The 23,739-nt window shown below is 40.5% G+C and overlaps 1 protein-coding gene across 2 annotated transcripts in view; it reads left to right on the top strand.

Annotated features, from left to right (window-relative positions):
- The window catches only part of SNTG1 (syntrophin gamma 1), a 566,961-nt gene that overhangs the window by 413,317 nt on the left and 129,905 nt on the right, over positions 1-23,739 (top strand). For both annotated transcript variants that reach the window (XM_034762903.1, XM_034762905.1), the window contains one exon: positions 20,454-20,492. In XM_034762903.1, coding sequence (XP_034618794.1) covers positions 20,454-20,492 — 39 coding nt within the window. The remainder of the gene's footprint in view (positions 1-20,453; positions 20,493-23,739) is intronic.

A 23,739-nucleotide genomic window follows, 5' to 3' on the forward strand; every position in this document is an offset into this window, starting at 1 on the left:
CCCAAAACCTTAAAATAATGGAAATAAGACCTGAAAGGGAAAGACTTGTGCATTCCTTTTCATCTTTGTAAAGCCTACAAAGCTACTGATACCACATTCCAGTGTTCCAAAGGGCTGTCACTCCATCTTCAGTAGATATGAAAAGGAAATGTGTACCCCAACTTCATCGAACTTGCACTCAGACACAAAAGGTTAACAGTGATCTCAGCAGTGCTAAGGCAAAATAACTTCCCAAATGCTTGGAATAGATGACAGTCAGTGTGTTGATCTGATGACATAATAGATATAAAAGCATAAGGGGTTACTGTGAAGGATTTTTTTAGAGTGCAGTTTTGACGAAGTTGGGGTACATTGTTTTTGGTATAGGTTGTAGATGGATGCAGAAAGCTCATGGAGTTGAATTATCAATCATATTGTAGGCAGTATGAAGGTGGAAAGGAATGCACAAATCTTTCTCCTTATCATCTTATTTGCATTCTTTAAAGGTTTTTGGTGGATGGAGTGTGTCCTACCACAATTTCAGCTACTACTAAATGTAGTTTATATGTGTATGTATAATATTTCTGTGTGTTAGTGTATGGCCAAATTCTTGCCGATGCCACCAAAGCAGGACTCCATAAAGCTGTTCTCAACTAAGCAGCTGAGGATTCTCAAAGGGTAGAGAACTTCATGGTTGGTACCATCAGTTACGACTGCTCTACACTACCCTGCTATTCTCTGGCAATCCATAGATGGCTGAATGGTCCCTTGAGACTGCTCTAACTTTACACCAGAGACTGAACTGGAGCCCAACAGCCTTGTGGGGTTATGGGAATACAAAGGAAATGTATATCCACCAAGTATAGCTTGGCCAGACCTGAGTATTGAAGCCACTGAGTTTGTGAATTAAGTATCTTATAGCTCATATAATATTCTCAGTTTCTTTTCATTCTGTGTTTTATTAGTGGAAAATCCTCAGGGTAGGCAAAGCCAATCCAGTATTTTCCATTTGTTTGAAAGCAGTGGCATCAGCCACATAATGAAGTAGAGAAAGACAAAAACGAAAGCAGTTGTTGTTTTCTTTTTCCTGTTTCTCCATTCTTTGTAGTTGTTGCTTTTCTCACCTTGTGAGTGTTTCTGCAAGTGAGCAGATGCTTTGCAAATTGGGATTTCCCAGCAGAAATGTTTGAAGCATGCACTAGCTTTGTCTTCCACACAAGTGCTGACCTCCAGTTGCTCAGGGAAGAACTCTTCATCTCTCTCTCTCTCTCTCTCTCTCTGCTGTTCAGTTGATTATGATCCTGAAAGAGAAGTGGGAGATAACAAGGAAAATGTGAGAGAGAGGATGGTACTACAGAGAGAGGAATAGACACACCCTTGGTTGAACATTGGAAGAAGTATCACAGGCATGACTGGCACCTGGACGTGGCACATGATTAGCACCTGGTCAGAGAGCTTAACGATTCCTACTTCTGTGTCATTCTGTGTTCCCAGTTTTCTAGAAAGGATCCTTGAGCCCCTAAGTTTAAAGCATGTGAAACACAGTTAGAACTGATCAGAAAATGGGTGTTTTTCCTGTGAAAAATTTGATCAAAAAAGGGGGTGAAATTGTCAAAATTTTCCATTGAAAAGTTCAGTTTTTCAGTGAAAAATCAAAACCAAAATATTTCAGCTGAAAACCAAAATGTGTCAGTTCTGAAAGGCTGTCATTCTGCCTGATGAGAGTTGTAGGGTGGTTGCCTCATGCTCCGATTCTCTTCTAGAGGCTGGGCTCCCTGGTTGGACTACATCTTCCATGATGCACCAGTTCTCTCTTCCCATGATGAGGGAAGGCAGTCACATCATGGAAGATGTAGGCTAGGTCTACACTACCCGCCTGAATCGGTGGGTAGAAATCGACCTCTCGGGGATCGATTTATCGCGTCCCGTTGGGACGCGACAATCGATCCCCGAATCGACGCTCTTACTCCACCAGCGGAGGTGGGAGTAAGCGCCGTCGACAGGAAGCCACAGAGGTCAATTTTGCCGCCGTCCCTACAGCGGGGTAAGTCGGCTGCGATACGTCGAATTCAGCTATGCTATTCACGTAGCTGAATTTGCGTATCTTAAATCGACCCCTCCCCCCCGTAGTGTAGATGTAGCCGTAGTCTGGCTGGGGAGCCCAGCCTATAGAGGAGAAACATACAACTCCTAGAAGTAAACATGGCAGTATATTCAAATCGAAATAGTTCAGTTTATGGGCATTGGCTTTTTTGATGCAAAAATCTGAATTTTCCATGGAAAAAAAACAATTCATTCTCTCACACTCTCTCACTCACATTCTAACACTCACATTCACACTCACGCCAAACCCCATTTTCCATCAAGAGCTTCTCCTGTTGACATAGCTACTGCCTCTCAGGTAGATGGATTAGTTACACTGATGGTAAAAGCTTTTGTATTAGCGTAGTAGTATCTTCATTGTAGCACTGTATGTAGATGAGTACTGGAGATGGAGATGAAATTGATACAAAGAGATAAGCAGAGAGGTAAAATTCTTTACTAGTATAACAGCAGCTTGGGTGTCAGGAACTCTGTTGCTAATGATATTGCCATTTCACAAATGTGGGTGTCTATAGCCCCCCCCCCAAAAAAAAACCCCACCAACAACAGAGTAGGGCTTTATTTCTGACTCTGCTAGTAGCTTGATGGGTAGTGTTAGGAAATCATTTAAAGCTGGATTCTGATACCTTTACTCTCTCTGAATAATGCTTCTTCATGGAGTAATTTACCTGTCTGCCTCAATTCTCCTATTTTTAAAATGGGGATAAAGTTTCTTAACCATTTTTGTAAAGTACTTTGAGATACATAGATGAAAGGTGTTATATGAGTGCATGATATTTTTTGATAACTATCCTCATGAATTTCGCTGGTTTTCACCAATAAATAATGCCAACACTTAGAGTTGGTCAAGGAAACAGTTTTCCCATCCCATGAACATTTTGGAGACTTTGGAAGATTTTTCCATTCTAAATCAGGAGAAAAAAATTGAAATTTCAATAATTTTTTTGGTTAAAAAAAATTATCAAAATCAACTCTTTCCCATAAAAGTTTCAGTTTTGATTAATCTGCATTTTTGATGATAAAATCTTGAGTCAAGAAATTCCTGATTAGTTCTACTAATGTAGTTTTTACATTCTGATATAGGATACCCTTCTTGGAGAGAGTGAGCAATATGGATGCAGCATTCTTTATTTTTCAGTGTAATACATTTGCATATATAAGACATGAATATGCCTATGTACAGTGGAATCCAATGCTTAATCAGTCACATAACAAATAATCTTCCACCGGTCAGTTAATTCTTTCATGTTGAATACACAGGTTACTCATTAAACCAGCTGGTTTTGCTTATTTTTACAGAATTTGCATTCTATTAAAATATTTGTGCCTCTTTTTCTTACAATAACAGTACTTTTCTAATGGTATGTTTTCCTGAAATCATAAACAATGGACTTCAAACAGTGGCACAGAAATGTCCTTAGGCTAACATAACCCCCCACTGTATTGTGGAACTAAATGTTTTGTTCATATTTTCTTTAAATAATTGATAAACCATAGTTTGTAGTGTTTCTCTTTGATATTAGAAGTCTCTCCCTGTACAGCAGCTGAACATAAGTGGCTCTCGGGGTTGTATTCTAAATGTAATCTATGTGTACTCAAGCAAAATTACCACCATAAAATTATAAAAGTTACTTTTCTTTGACAGACAAGTTCTAAAACAGTACAGGGCACGTACTCCCTACAGCCATCTGAAAATTGCAAGGAAAGTTTCAATAAGTTAAGTTTCAATATAGAGAGTAAGGAAATAAATCTAAATAATTTTCACCTGCAACTTTCCATGTTTCCATGAGGCCAGAAAAGTGTGGGCATGTTTTAAGTCTGAGTGAAATAGCTCAAATATTTTTGAGTTATAGATATATGAAAATTTATAGGTGTCGTTTTCAGGAGTTCTCTGTCTTGGCCTAGCTTAGCTCCTTTGAATTCCATGAGAGTATTACTTTTGACTTCAGTGAGAGTGGAGTTAGAACAGCTTTAAGCCCTTTTGAAAGTTCCACCTGAATGTTTCAGAAATTGATTCAAAGTTCAACTGAAATCAACTTAAAGATTCTCATTGACTTTGACAGGCTTTGGTTTAGTCCCCTAAACATTTAAAAAGACTAACACTTTATGGGAAGTTTATAAGTCAACTGGATCCATTTTCGTACTTCAAATTAAAATGCTAATACAATCAAAATAGTGAATAGGATAATTTTGGAAAAAATGGTATTTAAATTGTACAATTATTCAAGTTTTCTTTTGAACAGAGAGTTGTTTGCATTCCAGATGCTCACAGAAAAAAGGATAAGAGAAATATGTTTTCACAACCAAAGTAAGTGGGAGGATTTTTGTATGGCAAAGAAGGGACTGGTTTTCTGAGTTTAATTTTGCTCTATTATTAGAGTTTAAAAAAATGCATGTAGCATATTGTGGAATAAAATGAATGGCTAAACAATAGTGATGAAAATTCTCTGTGAAAGAAACTGATTCTAAGACATGATTGTTGACAGAGAATGATTTTAATGGCAGCTGCAGAATATTGGTGAAAATATGATGCTGAAATTAATCACCAGCATTAAGAATTAGGAGATGAAATATTATAGAATTCAAAATTGGCATTAACGTTGGTATTAGAATGGTCCAAAGAGGAATTGTTGATGATGTTAAACGACTGAAAATGGAGGACCAATGGGTGAATGATATATGGAGATGGGGGCAGATGCTCGGTAGTAGACAAATATAAAATAAGGGATGGGGGAGGGTGGCTAGCCCTGGCGGAAAGGAGAATGGAAGTGGATGAGCTGGGGAGTTATTTTGAACTGAACTATTGTCCGTCACCACTAATGTAGAATTATTTACTTGGTAAAAGTAAAGACAAACATTTTCTGTGGAAATTTATTTAATCTTTGAGCCTTTTCTATGTGGTTTTAAACACAGAAGTTTTACTTCTATTTCAAGGGAATAAAAATGTCTTTTATGACAGTGAACTGACACTGAATCATAGAAAGGTAGGGCTGGAAGAGACTCGAGGTCATCTAGTCCATCCAGCCACACTCAGGCAAGAATAAGTATACCTAGACCACCCTCACAGGTGTTTGTCTAACCTGTTCCCTTGCTTAACTATCCCTATATTTAGAATTTTCCCCTAATATCTAACTGAACTCTCCCTTGCTGCAAACTAAACTAAATGCTTCCTGTGCTATCATATCAATGCAATGTACTTTGGCATTCCAATGGGTAAATTATTCAGTTACTGGAACATTTTCAATCCATTAATAAAGTGCAATGAACCTAATTTTGCTACTTTCATCCCCAACCCTTGCACAGCCTCATGTACTCGCCTCCCGTCATACCCTTCATCTCCTCTTCCTTCCCCACAGATTCCCAAAATACCAAGTACATCCTCCTGCTAGGTCCTATCACATCATATGCTTTCTTCACTAGCTTCTCCTTTGTATCCCAGACAATACCCGATACCTTTAGGTGAGACCTAAATGGGTAAGAATTGTATTTTTGGAAAACTGTTTACCAGGATAATCTTGAATACATTTGCCATTACATTGTGAAAGTTAGTAAATATTCCTCATAAATTGACCAGTTAATCAACAATGTTTGAAGCAATAGTGTACCTAGTTGTAATCAATTTGTTGATTAACTACCTCGATGTCAGCAGCGTTGACAACTAAGTATCATTGTCAGCTTGAATTATAATGGGCCAAAAAATCTATTCAAATTTCAGTTGGTTTTACATGAAATGCAAAATGCAGTTAAAGTCAGCAAAAGAGAATGGACCTCCTGGTTGGATGGAGTGCCTATAGGACCCATCAGGGGAGCATTAAAGATTTGTAGCAGGTCCTGCCAGTAAAATAGGATCCATTTTTAGAAACTGGAGATCCTGTAGGCCAAAACTTAGTTCCAAAGGAGACATAAGCCTTTGTCTTCTTCCTTGCTTTTATAAATGAGATTCACTTCCAGTTACATTAATAACTGCAGAGGTGGAATCCACCTCTAGAACAACATTTCCAACACTGCTGGTTCAACACCATTGAGTGTCTGTATTGTAGTGACTTGGAAGTTGCTTTGCAGCTTTATCAAGTCCTCAGGGAAGTGCTACGGCAAAAATTGCCCTTGCATCATATTAATGATCCATAAAACGTCCCTGAATTTGGTCCTTTTATCTGATCAGCAACTTTACAGTCTAAGAAGTCTGTCTTCGCTGAGATTTGAACAGAAGAGAAAACCCTTTGATCCTAAAGTATTTCATCCCTCTCACTTCAACTAAAAGTCTTTAAAATCTGAGCATCACCATGCCTATCCTCTAGGCACCTAGAAAATCACTGAGATTCACAAAGCCTGAGTTCAGCATCTAGGCTGAAAGATATGAGGGAGGTCCTCCTTTGCTCTGCTCCCTCCCAACCTCTCTCTGTGGCCATTTTATGTAATCTCGTCTATAGGGACCCAGACCGTCAGGTGAGCTCTGAAGGTATTTACTGGAGTGAGCCCCAGAGGAGAATTATGACTGCATTTAATTACTTGTTAATGCAGTTATTAACAGCTCAAATGGAAAATCCTTTACTAATTGCATTGTGCAATACCTAATTGCTGCTAGATAAGTCATTAATCAGACTGGGAGAATAAAAGTGCTGGCACTGTGTCCTCCTCTTCTGCCTTTACACACAAACTTCTGGTCCTCATTGAGCTCTGACTATTTTCTTTCCCACCCCTGAATAGACACGGGGCTCTCTTCTTCCCATCAGCTCCCACATATGGCCACAGTTCAGTAAAGCACCTGAGCACATGTTTTGCTGAATAGGGATGGGATTACTCAGGTGTTCAATTGGTTTGCTCAAGAGGGGCCTGTGTTCTGCAAATACAACACAAATTTATTAAAAAAAAACCCACCTTTTTAAAAATATTAAGGCTGCATAGGTAAAAACTCAAACATTAGGACACGCCAGATCAAAATTTGCACTATGGTATAATTTACCTACAGGCCATTTCTCAAAGAACATATAATTTTTCTTCCTGCAATGTTAGACACACGTGGTATTTTATAATTCTTGTATTCTTACACTGCTTTCATTGTTGTGGTCCAGTATAGCTTTACTGACACTTCATTATATAATGTCTCTCAGAGGTATTATATGGTAGTAATTTCCTCAGCATGCATGTATGCTTTCTTTTTCAGTATAAGATAGTATTCTGTGCTTAACAACTGAAACTTCATTAGCACAATGAGAAAGAAAGCATTATATAAAATATTGCTCTGGAGCACTGGATTCATTGTACATTCATTCCTTCAAAATATATAGTTATCTAAGCAATTATATAAGTAAATAAGTTCATATATAGTCAGATTCTGCTACCCTTTCTTCCATTGAGTAATACTTTAAAGAACAATAGCTGCCATTTACTGGACCAATACAGTAAAGATGGCATAGGTAAAAGGAACATGATTTCAATAGGACTGCTCACAGAACAATGTGGGTAAGAGTGGCAAAATCTGGCCCTATATTAATTAGTATATTTCATTACAATTTGTGGAAACACTTGGCAGTGGTAGGCAAAAGGTACTGCAGCACAATAAAGGACAAATATTTCTTCTAGCTATTTTCATATTTCTCATAGGAGATACTGTAAACAGACAATTTCTATATTGAGCATCTGAATGTCAATTTAAAGGTTTTTTTTCTATTTAATGCTGATCAAAACTTCAACAGTATTATTTACTTCATCATGTGGAAGTTGAATATATCACGTAAAATGTACGTGGAATGCAACAAAATTATTTGAAAGGAAAAAAAAATTAAATATGCCAATAGAGACAATGAGTAAAAGCATATAAAAAGAATTCAGTAAAAATGAAACGCACGCTACTAACCAATAATTACCTCCTTAACATTTTTTCCTAGCCATTAATGAGGGCCAGAGGAGTTGAACCTGGTCATTGGTTGTAAGAGCATGCTTGATATGGAAGTCGTTGTAACATTTGTAAATATAAAAATTATCTATTGCTGAGCTAAAAAGTTCAGCTCCAAATTGTGAAAATAAGGAGACAAAGCAGTCTAGTGGTAAGTGCAGGAGACTCGGAGCTGAGATTTTGTTTTCATTCTTTGTTCTACCACTGACAATCTGTGTGACCTGGCCCAAGTCACATAGCCCTTGTTGCTTTAGTTTCCATCATGGGCATAATATTCTTTACCACTAGATCTGTGCATAGAAGGGTAAATCCATTTCATGGAGAATTTCAATATATATGAAATTTGGTTTTCATTCTGATTCAGAATGAAAACCAAATTCCAAAATACAAAAGGGTATAGAGCCCTTTCTTTGGGGCAGTCCACCTGGCAGGTTGTCATGGAGCCAGGCACCTTGCACCTTTGAAACCCTAAGAATCCAGGATGCAAAGGACCCGTGAGATTGCGGGGGTAGACTCCCAAGGCTTCTGGGCTCTCTGCTCCATATCAGCCTAGACTGTCGAGAAGCTGGGTGGGCAGATAGACACGCTGGGTAGACAAGCTTTCATCAGAACTCTAAAATCTCCCCATCTCTGAAACATTTCAATTGCAATGAATTGGCAAATTTCAACAACAATAAGTTTCATTAGAATTTTCCCGATTAGCATTTCCACATTTGCAAAGGACTTTGTTACTCTTAGAAATAAAATACATTATACAGTGCAACAAAACATTTAATCAGATGCTTAACTTTAACTATCGACTTATGTCCATGACTATCTGGCAAAGTACTTAAGAGCATGGATAAGTCTCTTGAAGTCAGTGGGAATTAATTCCATTTTTAATATTAAGGACCTGTTTAAATGCTTTGCAGAATGAGGGCCTCAGAGAATAGAGTTGCAGAGACGACTATAGGTAAGGCTGCCTAAGCACATTCATTCTAATGCCCTGTTTTTAATCACTTATAACTTTCCAACATTTGTCTAGTGAGCTGAAAAATGTCATTCTTTCTCTATGCCTGAAGATGAACTCTGAGAAGTTTGAGCCAAACAATTTTGCCGTATTTGAATAAAAAGGAGAGTGAAAAGATATTTTCCTCATATTTTTTTTTTTTTAAGTTTGCAACTTTTTGAAATCCCTAAAGGCAATCATCTGGTACAGCATCTGACTCTGAACTCCTTTTCTGAAATACCTTCTCTTTACCCATCCTAAATTGGGAGCTTATCATGGGGTGCGTATGCCCCTTCTGCCATGGTCACTAGGAGGCTAGCCGGTAAGCTAGCTAGATGAGAGGAGAGGTGCAGCTGCCGGAAAGGACACGAAACCTTTAAAGAGGGAACTAGATTCAAGGCATCTGAAGCTAATAGCTTAGTAACTTTTTTCTATTTAGAAAACAAGCCAACTAAGGGGAATCATAGTGTCTTCTCATTAAGGTAGTGCAAAGATTTCCTTGTTAGGAAGAATTCTCCTCTGAAATGACACTCTCATGGCTGGATAGGGAGGTGAAAGATGGCTGTGATTCACTCAAATGCCAAATGCAGCGAGCCCAGATGGGATTTCTTATATTACCACTCATGCCTACAGAAAAACTCTTTAACCTGGTTGCCTCAGGTACAGACATTTGCGAAATGTATCGGAGTTTAGCAGCAGAATTTCTTTTACACCCAGGCACCAGTACATAAGTGTTGCATATATTTTAAAAATCACCAGCCGAATTCCTACAGAGCATCAAGTTCAGTCAGGAAGTGGTGTTTCATTGGCCTATAATTTATATTATTGAGTAAAATACTTCTCTTTTTTATTGTATTTCCTTCTACTGCCCTTCTGTCTTATAAAACTTTGATGCCAAACTTCCAAATTTAATTGATTTACCGAAGTGAAAACTCCTTGCACACACTGAATATAAACCTGGTCAATGTCATAGTCCATACCTGTATGCTTAAATATCTGCTACTGCATTTTTAAAAGAATTTGAAGTAAGGTCATTTTACTCAGCCTACTAAAGACATTTGGCCAAAGCGTGTACTCAGTTTACCATGGAATCTGTAATAGCAGGCAAGCCCCTGAAAGCAAATAAAGTGTGTGGGTGTAAGCAAGAGAATGTCAGCCAATTGTTAGTTTTTTATTTAATTCTACGGAGTTATGAAAGCATCAATTATTCTAAATAGAATGCAGGAGGAATACCCATAAGATTCTAATCCCTTAGATGTTTTAAATTGCCACCTTCTCTCCCCAAAACCCTGCATCAGACCAACCCTGTATGTGGGGGACTTTCAAATATAGAAGAGACTTTTGCAGAATGACCCCCCACCCATCTTAATCTGGAGCTACAAACTCATGAAGAAAATGTATAATATAGAAAATAATTTTCAAGACACACTCCTCCAGCTCTCATATGTGTCTATGTAAATATCTCTGTTGCTACAGTATAAGCCAATTTATATTAAAAACAAAAGTACTATAACAGATTAAATAGTAATCTGTAGCAAAAGTAATTGTAAAAATGTGGCATATATATTTACATTTTGAAAAAATATTGGCCCCAGCTCCAAAGACTACTTAAACAAATTTGATCAGTGACATTTGTTAATCCTAACATAATCATTAAATGAGAAGAAGATTTGGCATTTTCATAGCACTTTTCATCCTTGGAAGCTTTTAGAGCCATTACAAAGGTGGGTAAGTTATTATAATCATTTTACAAATGAGGGAAATGAGACAGAGTGATTAAATGTCTTGATTAAGGTTACACAGTAAATCAGCGACAGACTGGTGAACAGACCTACAGACTCCCAGTGCCAAATCTTTTGCTCTAACCTCCAGACAAGCTGCATCTTGTTCTTACTATGAGAGTTTAGAACTGTTAGATGTTTTACACCGAACGTGGGTCCTGGACTTTCATTCCATTAATAGAAGAGTATAACAACCAACTAGGTAAAATATCATGCCATTGAAAAATAAGGTCAAATTTCGATGGGAATTTTTCCTTATGTTTTTAGGAACTATATTGAGCTTTTGGAAATCAAATAAAAAATAACAAAGTATTTATAAGGGACCTGTTACTGCCTCCAGAAGCTTGTTTCTCTAGAGAATGGTGCTGCAGCTGCTGTGTAGGTTCCTGAAAGTATCCATAGATAGGGACAGTCTAGTGTACATAATTTGAACATATGTAAAGCAGAATCCTATTTCAAATAAGAGGCCCTCGCACATGAAGTGAAGCTGGTTGGGTTGGAAGTTGCTGTGTATGCTGCATCTTGACTCAAGGGTCTATATAATTTTCTTCATCAAAAGCTAAAAGGAATGTAGCTCATCTGCAAATCATTTACATAGATTTGCATTGTATACTGTTTTTCTTAGGCATGTAGTAAAACCGCTTTAAATTACAAGTTTGGATACTCAAGGAATATATTATACATGCTGTCAGGTGATGTTTTGCTGTGTTGCCTTTGCCTGCTTCTTTCCAGTCAAAATGATTGAGACCTTTAGTAACTATGCTCCATAAGCTACCAAAAATATGATATAAACTACAGTTATTCCATTTCATATGTCCCAGATACTGTCTTGACGCCAACTGTACTTCTTTCCAAGGTTAGTCTAGTTGTTTTTTTTTCCCATTTGTTTGCAACTGATAGCATTGGCCGCCCTCCTGGTATATCTTCAGCAATAAATCAAACATAATGTGTTTGTCACTTCCAGAAACAGTCATGGTAGCTTTCTGATATTGTACTTCCACTGTACGTTCAATAATGTGGATGCTGTCAGGTGTAACTGCTGGTACTTTCATTTATGTCAAGTATAGAAACTCAGGCATCCCAACATGAAGTGGTGCTTATAATACAAACACGTTTATTATGATTAAGGCTACGATTATGTCACAGAGGTCACGGAACTCACAGAATCCGTGACTTCCATGACCTCCATGACATTTTCTGCCCCGAGGCTGGAGTTCCCAGCCTTCCCTATGCTATGGGGGCGAGGGGACCCCGCAGCAGCCCAGCCCCCATGGGTGGCAGGGGACCCCAGAGCTCTCTGAGGAGCCCCCCCCATAGCTGCTCAACTGCTGCGCAGTGAGGACACCAGAGCTCGCACTCACTGCAGTGATGGGGGGGGGGACCACAGAGCCCCAGCAGCGGTGGATGCTGAACGGCTTCCCCGTTTGGTCAGGGATATTTTTAGTGCAAGTCAGGGACAGGTCACAGGCTTCCGTGAATTTTTGTTTATTGCCCATGACCTGTTCGTGACTTTTACTAAAAATATCTGTGACAACACCTTAGCCTTAATTATGATGGAGCAGTAGTGATGCTACAGTTAAACTTGTGCCAAAAGTTTTCATTTAAGCAAAGGTGTTCACATGTCAAGATATAAGGCCTACATGATGTTTAACATATGGCCATTCAGCCATGCAGTGCAATAAATACATTTGAATTGAATTTCAAATGTGGTCTTCTTGTTGGAACATCACTGATGTTCTGATTTAGGATCCTCCTCCTAACATTTGTCTCCATGGATCCCACTGTAGGTGTGTGCGTTTCATGGTCCTGAGCCCAGAATCATTTAGCCAGTAGTGTCTATTGGGGCTGCTCACACACTCTATACAGCCCACATCACCTACAACCAGGGAATAAAATACAGAGCAGCCCCAACTGCTACTCAGTTCATTCCTGCTGCCTATGGCAGCAAATCAGAACCTAAGGCATCCTTCTGATTCCCCACAGCTTTGTATAGTTAGGATGGTTGTTAGAGTTAGTGGAGTGTTTTTATAGCTTTGGATAAATTCATTTAAGCACAGTGGCAAAAAACAAATAAACAAATTTTTTCTTTGTCTCGCCTTGGTACTGAGGAATGAGAGAGCCAGTCTCCAGGCTTTAAGATCTGCGCTGCCTGGGGGACTACTATGCCTGCTAATGATGTGCACACAAAGGGTTTGTTCTGCTTGGAAGAGATTCAGATCCCTAGCAAGTGAGCCATTTGCAATTATTTTACTGATCGCACACAGAAGCCTTGTGATGCCCATCTAAAATTGTTTTTGGTTGAAAAAAATCTGCCACCTGTCTGATGCGGAGGTGCCCCTTCAGGAGCAGCCGCTTCCTGCTTCAAAGCCATTTTCAAAAAGTGCCCCGGCTACAAGAGACATCATTCCAGAATCTAAGAGCCTTGGCAGACTCTAAAAGATTGCCTGCTACTAACAAACAGGTCTCAGCCCTGCAGCCCAAAGCCTGAAAGATCTTTAGGTGGGACTCAGTACTGATTGCCATCCCTAGTACCAACCAAGAAGGCAGAGAGTCAATTTGCTGACTTACCTAAATCAGCTCCTTTAAAACCATATTGATATTGTAGTCATCTTAGGGTGGGGAATTGTGTTCCTCAGCTTTGGTTCCATGTTCTGTACTTTCAGTTATCAACATAGCTTCCTCAATATCATTGTCATCTGTACCATATACCTCAGTTGCTGGTACCGCATTCTGGCAAGACTTCTGGGACTCATGGTCACAGTATTTTGACATCATCAGTCCCACCGCCCTCACATGCAGTGGCTGCGTACCCATCTCCAGCAGACCTAATGATCACTTCTGAACCTGAGTCTCCATTGCTGGACATCTCTCCTTTGTCTACTGCAGCTAGAGCTCTACTGGAGCCCCAGGTACTAAAGATAAAATATCTCTTCACTCAACTTCGACCGTACCAGTACCTGCCTCTTGTACTATAACATCTAAGGCTGTTCCTCTTTCTACATGTCAGGGCTCTTCTCCATTGGAAGAATTTTATTCATCTTCATTCTCTTCTCTGCATGGGAGTAGGCACCCTTCTTTTAGGAGGTCTTCCCCCCTCACCCAGACTGATTTCTGGGAGTGCCTAAGGACAAAGTCCCTATTTCCACAGATCCCATGCTCCAGAGTGATCACACAGTCCTTGGTTCCCTCCTTTGTGACACCATATGCCTTTCCCTTATGGGGCACAGGCCTGGCCCTAATGGTTTCCATGAAACCTTAGCCTATGCCCTGTGCTCCCTATCTGACAACTTTGAGATCCAGAATAAGGTCATCTCCTCCTACAGTTCCTACTAGGGAGTTCCTATCATTCCTTCAGGAGCTTCTTCAGTCTGATGAACAAGAACCTCTTAGCGAGGAGGACCTCATGGAGGAATATGAGGATCAGCCTATTCCTCATGTCAGGTGATGATTCTATGGCAAGTCCATGATTATTACATCTAACACACCCTTGATAGATTATTTCAGGGCCTTCCAGCACCTCCATACAAGAACAACAGACATTCTGGAGGTCATTCAGGAGAGGTCTCATAAATTATTTGACATTTTACTCCTGGTATCCCAAAATCGTCTAGCCAGACCCAGTAATAAAGGCATTCTTGAGCCAGCCAAAGACCCCTAACTATTTTGGCCACAACTAAGAGGTTTGATTGCAGGTACCAAGTTCTGCCTAAGAGATTGGAGTAGTCATTTTAGATATCTAGTACATGGATCTTCAGTTATAACAGCCACTCATGAAAAATCTAAGTTACCCAGGTCCCCTAGATCTACACCCAGAGATAAGGAGCCCAAGGGGATGAATCTTCTGGGGCGGGAAGTTTATTCATCTGCAGTTTGCACATTTGAATAGCCAATTACCAACCTTTACTGGCTAAGTACGACTTTTCTGTAACGTATTAACAGTGTCCAAGAGACGAGAAATGTATTGAAAGCAGTGGTTACAGAAGGCTAATTGATGGCAAAGACATCTCTGCATGTTTTGTTGGATATGTCTGATGCTGTACCATCATAGAGGAGATATGGGGGATATGCAGGGTGCATATGCAGCCCCAATAGACACAGCTGGCTACAAGAATCTGGGTTCATGTGCATGAAGATGTGTGTGGACAAAAAAATCTCAAAAAACTCCAGTTACTGTAAAGAAAGTAAGCACTCTTTACATCCTCCATAATTTGCAATATTACAATGCATTTATTAGAGAGTATCAAATTATGAAGAGTAAGAAGAACAACAATTAAGTATAATGGATGAAAATATATGTTGCTATCCAGAGTAAAATAATTTAGGCAATGTGTGTCTAGAAAATGTAGAACTTGGTAATTACAGCAAAACTTCTTTAATTGGAAAATATTTGTTACACTCAAAAAATAAAATCTAGTTAAACTTGTCCGTGCATTTACCAATGCAGGAACTTTAATTAAAGTAGTTAGCATTTGCAGTAAACTGTTTCTTATTTAACTGGAATATTTTCAAAGTCACAAAAGGGGATTTAGGTACCCACTCCCTGTTGACTTTCAATGGATGTTAGATGCCTAAATTCCCTTTGTGCCTCTGAAAATCTCTCCAGATCAACAAATTACTCAGCCATGTTTGTTTTACTCCTGTGTTCTTTACATTCAAGGAGTTAGGATCAATTTAGTGTAAAGTTTTCGGTAGGTTGTCTATTTTTTTTACATTTTCTTCCAGTGAATTGTAAACATTTTCAAAAATGCCTAAGTCTCAGAACTTAAGAGCCTAAGGTTCAGATTTTTTTTTAAGTGGTTTAGGCACATTAGCAGACAGACAGACTACTAAGTCTACCGTGTAGACTCTGCTGATATTTTCAAAGACTTGGTTCAGGCACCCCTGGTTCCCATGCCTCTGGTGAGTTCTTGCATGAGGAAGGTCAGATGCAGGCCACTGATAGGGAGAGCAGCACAGCACACACACAAGACAGCCAGGGGCACAGGGAAACATAGAATGAGTGTGAGAGAGAAAGAAATGTAATTTTGGCTGCTATGACATGGGCTAATTAAAATGTCTGACCTGACTCAGGTGCCTAAACTCCAGAAGGTGTTCATGGCTGAGGATCCTGAGCAGAGGGAGGCACCTCTCTCTGTCCTGCTCAGCTACATGCACTAAATCAGCAACAGTTGGCTAGCTTAGACAGTTCCCAACTCTGCTCACCAGCTCCTGAAAATCCCTTTCTTAGGTGCTTAACTATCCTCACATACTCTATAGGCAGGGCCGGCTCTAGGCACCAGCAAAGCAAGCAGTTGTTTGGGGTGGCAGATTTGCAAAAGGCGCAAGAATCCAGCATGGGACCTGAGAACCAGCAGGGGGCCCTGGGAGCTGTAGTTCCTTGGTTAGCTCCCTGCCTATAGAGCCAGCCCTGGAGCAGGGAAAGAACATTTCCCAGCATTCCCTTGGCCACTAGCAACAGAAAAGGGTGGGGGAAGGAGTATGGAACTGAAGTCTGCAGCTTGCTGTGAATGGTAGGAACAGAGCCAGCTCTAGGTTTTTTGCCACCCCCCCCCCCCCCCCCCCCCCCCCCCCCCCCCATTGCCCCCCCCCCGGCCTCTCCCCCTCCCACCCCCCCTGCTGCCCCAGCTCTGGCCCCCACTTGCACTCGCCTGCTGCCCCAGCCCTGGGCTCTTCCCCCCCCCCCGCACCGCCTCCTGCCCCAGCCCTGGGCTCTCCCCCCCGCGCGCCCCCTGCCGCCCCAGCTCTGGCCCCCACCTGCACTCCCCTGCCGCCCCAGCCCTGGGCTCTCCCCCGCCCACACCCCCTGTAGCCCCAGCTCTGGCCCCCACCTGCACTCCCCTGCTCCCCGAGCCCTAGGCTCTTCCCCCTCACCCGCACCTCCTGCCACCCCAGCCCTCGGGTCTCCCCCAAAGAAGGAATTGGGGGGACTAAATGGACGGTGCACCTCTCTATCTGAAGCCTAGCAAGGGAGATATGTGGATCCCACTAGAATTTAAAATGAAAAGTAAGGGACGGGAGGCTCTGGACCTAGGCAGCTTTAGATACAGTACCAGGCACTTAGGAGGATTTCCACTTCTGAGCCATGGAAGCAGAAATTGACTTTTCCTTTCCAGATATAGCTAATATTCAGAAAGGGAATCTAGCACCTGCCTTCCAGATTTGAACACCCTCAAAATTCAGGAGTGCTCAAGCTCAATTTGGGCAGCTGTTACTTCATTTCCCCCAAATCAAATATACTGATCCACTGTAACTTGCTGTAGAAAAAGTAGAATAAATTGAGCAAGAAATGCTTCCCAGTGGTTATTAGGACTGGAATTGCTACTTTCAAGAACCATTTTTTTTTTTAAGTTTTAGTTTTATTTGTTTAAAAGGAAGACTGTGATAGTGCATTCCCCATAGAATCAAAGAATGGAACAAAAGAATAATAAAGGCACCTCAACTTTTCCTCATTTATATAGGACAGTCTTATAATATGCATCCAGCTATCCTTCAATCACACAAGCTGAAAATTGTTCCACTTTACTGCAGTTCTGTAACCATATGGGAACCAATCCTGTCTGTGTTCTGTGCACATCCAAAATTCCTGCTGAATGACCCGCCCTGGGAGCGAGTTACCAGTGACCCAGGGCTGCGGCGGCAGGAGGGTGCAGTTGGGGGGGGGAGAGGGAGAGCCCAGGGCTGGGGTTGGGGGCAGCCAAAAATTTTTTTGCTTGGGGCAGCAAAAAACCTAGAGCCGGCCCTGTCTATAGGGAAGCTGAACTATAGCTCAGCTGAGCAATACCTAAATCCTTTAAAAAATCCTGGCCTTAAGCACCTAAAGGTACATCTACACCAGAATAAAAGCATGGGCCTGGCAGGCCCAGGTTAGTTGACTTGGGCTCGTGGGGCTTGGGCTTTGGGACTAACATTGCTGTGTAGATGTTTGGGCTCGGGCTGGAGCCTGGGCTTTGGGACCCACCCACCTCTCAGAGTCCCACAGCTCAGGCTCCAGTTTGAGCCCAACCTTTTACACAGCAATTTTACAGGTCTGCATCCAAAAAGGAATTGTGGGAGGGGTCGCAGCGTTATTGTAGGGGGAGTTGCAGTACTGCTACCCTTACTTCTGCGCTGCTGCTGGTGGCGGTGCTGCTTCAGAGATGAGCAGCTAGAGAGTGACGGCTGCTGGGTGGGAGCCCAGCTCTAAAGAAAGAGCCACTGCCAGCAGCAGCACAGAAGTAAGTGCATGGTATAGTATTGCCACCCTTACTTCTGTGCTGCTGCCTGCAGAGCTGGGCCCTCAGTCAGCAGCTGCAACTCTCTAGCCACCCAGCTGTGAAGGCAACAGTGCAGAAGTAAGGGTGGCATGGTCTGACATTGCCACTCTTACTTCTGTGCTGCTGCTGGTGGGGCGCCGCCTTCAGAGCTGGGTGCCCGGCTAACAGCCGCTGTTCTCCAGCTGCCCAGTTCTGAAGGCAACAAAGTGAGGGTGACAATACCGTGACCACCCTAAAATAATCTTGTGACCCCTCTGCAGCTCCCTTTTGGGTCAGGACCCCCCATTTGAGAAACGCTGGTCTCCCTTGTGAAATCTATATAGTATAGGATAAAAGCACAGAAAAGACCAGATTTCACGGGGGGAAGACCAGATTTCACAGTCCGTGGCAAATTTTCCATGGCCGTGAATTTGGTAGGGCCCTAATTATGGCAAGACTTTAATGGTACCTACAGGTAGTGATGGGTACTGTTATTGGGGGGTATTCTATAGATGTTGAATTTAGGAACAAAACCCATAAGGCTCAAAATCTTTGTACATCATCTATTATATGGCTATGCCTACCTTTACAGTGGCATGTAGAGTACAGGCACTATACATGTAGCTACATGCCACAGTGAAAGGCTCTGGTAGGGGGAGGCAGTGGGAAAATGCTCTGGCCGCTCTTTGCACCTTTTGTCACTGCCTCCCCCTGCTAGAACTTTCCTCCGCTGCCTCCCCTCTGCCAGAAACTTTCCCCACTTCTGGAACCTTTCATTGTGGTATGGAAAGTCTCTGGCATCAGGGATGCAGCAGGACACCACACTGCTAAAAATAGCAGTGTAGATGTGGGAGGCACTGCTTGGGCATGTAGGAGCCATGTAGGGTATATACCTTGTGGGTTCAGGTGTGTAGGGCACTCTCTTCTACTCATCTAAGCCATGTCTCACCATCTACGCTCCTGTTTATATCCATGCTAACTGGGCATCTAGTGTCTGCACTCTACTCACTGCAGTTAGTGTAGATATAACCTATATTTAATATACCTGCTCTTGAGAAAAGTGCCTTAGGATAGATAGTGTCCAACAATTGTATTGAGTAACTTGGAACAGCTGGAATATTCTTCTTCCAACTCTCTTTCCCTGGACATAGATGAACCCAGAAGACAGAGGATACTAAGACTTTTGTAGGGAGGCTTTGCTTTGAGACTCGTGACATTTTGGGGTTAGGGTGAACCCAAAATAAATTCAGCAGCTGCTGGCAAATTTTTGACAGTGTTAAATATGCTTTGATAACAAAGCTGTGGGAGCTGGCTGTTCAAGACTTGCAGAGTGTTTAATATCTGCTGGATGACCTGGTGAGGGGGTCGATACTGTGGAAAAGTACATTTTTTCTTTTTTAAGTTTACCCATTGAAGTGCTTCTTTCAACTTTATGTGTGGATGTTTATTTAGATGAGATTATAAACTTTGGAGGAAACACATTCTCTAGTGATTCATCTTATGTTCCCATAAAATGTCACGCATTACATTGGAGTAGTGTAAATGTTATGTTCTGGTTTGGGGACCTGGCTGGCTTTACCGTTGATGCCTAGTTGACAATACGGTTTATCCTTTAATGTTTGAATAGCATTTTTTCTCATTTCCCCTGAGACACAGAAACAATTGGCAGTAAGATAGTTTAGGAGAGAAAAAAATAAACTCTAGCTATCAAATCTAAGGTCTCATCTAAGAATGCAGATGGTAGAGTTAGAAGATTTGCTCCCTTTAAGCTTGTTCTGAAAGTGTGTGTGTGTGTGTTCTCACACACACACACACACACACGGATGGATTTACTCTTCTTAGCAGGAACAGCTACATCTGTTGCATATTCAGATTCTCCCATAATTGGGAAGTGTTGTGCTTTGGGCTTTTGGTGCTACCCAAATAGAGGTAGCAGCTAGCCATGACATCTGAACTTCCCACGATTCCATGGGCTTAGTGTGGGCTCATCTCTACTTTTTAACTTGTGTTTTTAGGATGGGTAGGTATTTGCTATTTATTAGACTGATGTACCTTGAATGACTTCAAGGACTGAGAGCTGTTCTCATGTTGTTAGATATTTTGATGCTTCATAAATATTACCCAAAGGTTACACTTAAAATTAAGGTTTGTGAATTTCTAAAAATAAAGATTAATGGCAGTGTTTTCCATTGATTCTGTAAAGTTCAGAAAGAAAGTTGCATGTATTGTAATTTCTATAAGTTTGGACGATTGTTTCACTCAGTCCAATATACTGGGTTAAGGAGTTCTCCTTTCATTCACAACAGTTAAACACCGGTATCACTCCACTAACTTCAGTGGAGTTACTCCTGATTTACACCAGTCTAATGTGGAGGACAACATCTCACAAGTGCTTCACACGTCACCCACAATGCCTTTCATTGTTGCATTTATTTAGTATATTTATTAATTAATTTTTTTATTCATTTTTATAGATAAAAAAAATCAACAGGAATTTTCCCGTAAACCAGCAGGTAAGAAAGAGAAATATTTGGAAAATTAATAATTCTCATAGCAGCTGTGTTGGAATTGTTTTGTTGCTCTGTTCTCCCCCTTCCCCCAGAGAAGATAGGGATGCTAGCTCTTAATTGGCTTCCTTTACACTAGGTCATTGAAATAAAAGGGTGTTGAGGTGTTTAAGAAAAGTAGGATTTTGCCCATTGTTTCCGAAATGCATCTCTGTTTTTTTCTACTTTTATAATGAAAAGAGGGGTGGGATTATTATATTCTATACACTAATATATTGTGTCTTGAGAATGAAGACATTCTGAGGAAGTCTCCTCTTTGGTGACACTTTCATTATTAAAGCTGGCTTGGATTTTAAAAGAATTTTCCCTCCCTCTCACTCTTCCTAAAAGATTGTTAGTCATCCACAGAAGTAGAGAATGCATTTGCACCACTTCTGTTTTCACTGAAGATGTCAATTCACCTTGAGCTTATTCAAGAATAGTTACTGTAAAATCACTTAGTATTCTGTAGCATAAAGATTGCTGCTGACTGATCTGAAAATAAGGAAAGACAAAATTGCTTAGTAAACAAAAGATAACTAGCAAGTTAAGTTTTTAATAATCGGGATTTTTTTATGAATTCGTTGCTCAAAAAATTACCAATCAACAAAAAATAATACAAATATAAATAATAGATATAATGGCTCAGCAGGCTAGTGCATAAGTATGCAATGCTTTCTGCTATTCTGGACCTCCTGGTACCAATGTTTAGAATGGCATTTGCTTCCTCTTCATTAGAGTTTCATTGGCTTAAAAAGCAAAAATAACTTCCTTGACTTGAATAGCTTGTTGGTCATGCTATCTGTAAAGGAGTCTGAAATTAATTAATTCTTCCCTCAGGACTTACCATAGAAAATTTCAGGGAAGACAGCCAAAATATCAATTTGAAAGGAGGTAGACAAATTAGAGAATTTCATATATAGAGAGGAAAAAAATTTCTGAACTATGAGGATGCAGGATTTTGAGAGATCATTGATTTCAAAACCAGATGTCCTTCCTGGCTTGATTTGAACAAAAGTTTTTGTTTGTTTGTGGGTTTTTTTGTTTGTTTTTGTTTTTTTTACTGAAGATAAGTATTGTGTGGTCTTAATTGAATACTGTCTATCTGTTTGAGGAAAAGATTCCAGTCACACACAGATTTAGGGCTAATTTCTATCTTCTAATACAGGGGTCGGCAAAGTTCGGCACGCGGCTCATCAGGGTAAGCCCCCTAGCGGGCTGAGCCAGTTTATTTACCTGCTGAAGCGGCAGGTTCGGCCGATCGCGGCCTCCACTCGCCGCGGTTCGCCGTCCCGGTCCAAGGGGGGCGGCGGGAAGCGGCACGGGCCGAGGGATGTGTTGGCCGTGGCTTCCTGCCGCCCCCATTGGCCCGGGACGGCGAACCACGGCCAGTGGGGGCTGCGATCGGCCGAACCTGCCGTGTCAGCGGGTAAATAAACTGGCCCGGCCCGCTAGGGTGCTTACCCTGGTGAGCCGCGTGCCGAATGTTGCGGACCCCTGTTCTAATATATAGCTAGCATCAACATGAACTTCAGAGAAGGATCAAGCCATTTTGTTGTTCCATTAACAGCACATTATTTATCTGCTAATTAAAGTACGGTCTTGTTCTATCTTTGTCATTTCCACATTTATTTTAGTAAAATGAGTTATTGTCTATCTGAAGTTGAATAACTCTGGGGATACAGGAACTAACTAGTTTGCTTTATGAAAGTACATTATTAATGTGTCCATGTAATAAGAAACTTTGAACTCTGAAATTGATCTGACTGGGAAATTAGTTTGGGGGATTTTCTTAACAATATCATATTTTAGCTATAGTGATTAGCTCAAACTTTGTATATTTTATTTGTTTAGTATGCAAACACTTTCAGGGAAATAGCTTCCTTATTTTATATGTCCAATTAAAAACCCATGAATACATAAGGTGCTATATAGTAAACAATAAGAGAAACTAGGATAGGGCTCAAACCTGCTTACTCTAATACATGTGAACAGCTTTACACGCATGAAGTCCCAATGAAGCAAATAAGTCTATTCAGGTGAGTAAAATTACATATATGCTTGTCTGTAGCCCTAAGCACATATTGATCGGCTATTCTAATTTAAACATCTTCATCTAACTTTTATTGCAAATAAACCTGCTGACAAACAAGTTATGGAGAATATTATATTTTACCATTACAAATAAGGAATGGCTTGTATGAGTATTTGGCTATCAAAATGAGTTGTAAAATTCAAAATATTTTGCTGACTATGTAAAGATTGTTTGAGTGAGATTCAAAAATTTATTGCTGGTTTTGCATATGTAAGCATTTGCTTTTTAATAAATATCCTTCTTTGCTAAAATTTTAGCTACTAAAATATCTGACTTTATTAATTTTAGACATTATTAATGCTTCAGATGCGCATAAATTAGTTGACTTTTTCATCTATGTTTATCTGGGTGTATAGAAGCTTCATACTGAATTTTCCCTTGGCAGTGAAATTTGCAAATATAGTAGGTGTTTATTTTTTCATGATGCAAAAATATGGACAGAAATGTGAACTTTCTTTAAATATAAACTGTGAATCTCATTTAAAGACACTGAGTTGGTGCCAGAACTTTACTTTGTAAAAACTAGTGGGTGGAGGGGGGAGTGAATAGTTCATTGTCATTGAAAGTGATTAAATATATGTATATTGAAGTATCATTCTATAAAAGCGCTAGCTAAAATAGCATTAGCCCTTTTTGAGTTGAACAGCTAGCCAAAAGTTTGAGGTCTCTTAGGTTGTTCCAGTTAGGCAGAAAAATTGGTGCAATTCTTTGATGCAGTTCTGTTTATTTACAAAGAATGTGTAAAGTCCACAGAAGGACTCAAATAGCAAAAAACTTTATTTTATCACAGCACCAGGAACACTCTTTCCAGCTTGCACATCTGACCCCCAAACCTCACCTTCTAAGGTCAGACATGTTTTCAGCAGATCCTTCAGCCTGTCTGTGTCTCTCTTTTTCATTCTTTGTGTTCTGCTCAGGTTAAAAAACTTAATAACTGACAGGGTAGTTAAGCACTGGAACAAAATGGTGACAGAAGTTGTGGAATCTCCATCACTGGAGGTTTTGAAGAACAAGTTGAAAAACACCTCTCAGGAATGGTCTAGTTATCATTTAGTCCCGTCTACTGAGGTCCTACTGAGGTCCCTTCCAGTCCTACACTTCTATGATTCTATGATGGAA

The sequence above is a fragment of the Trachemys scripta genome, chromosome 2 (genome assembly GCF_013100865.1).
Source record: "Trachemys scripta elegans isolate TJP31775 chromosome 2, CAS_Tse_1.0, whole genome shotgun sequence".
In the NCBI taxonomy this organism is placed as follows: domain Eukaryota; kingdom Metazoa; phylum Chordata; order Testudines; family Emydidae; genus Trachemys; species Trachemys scripta.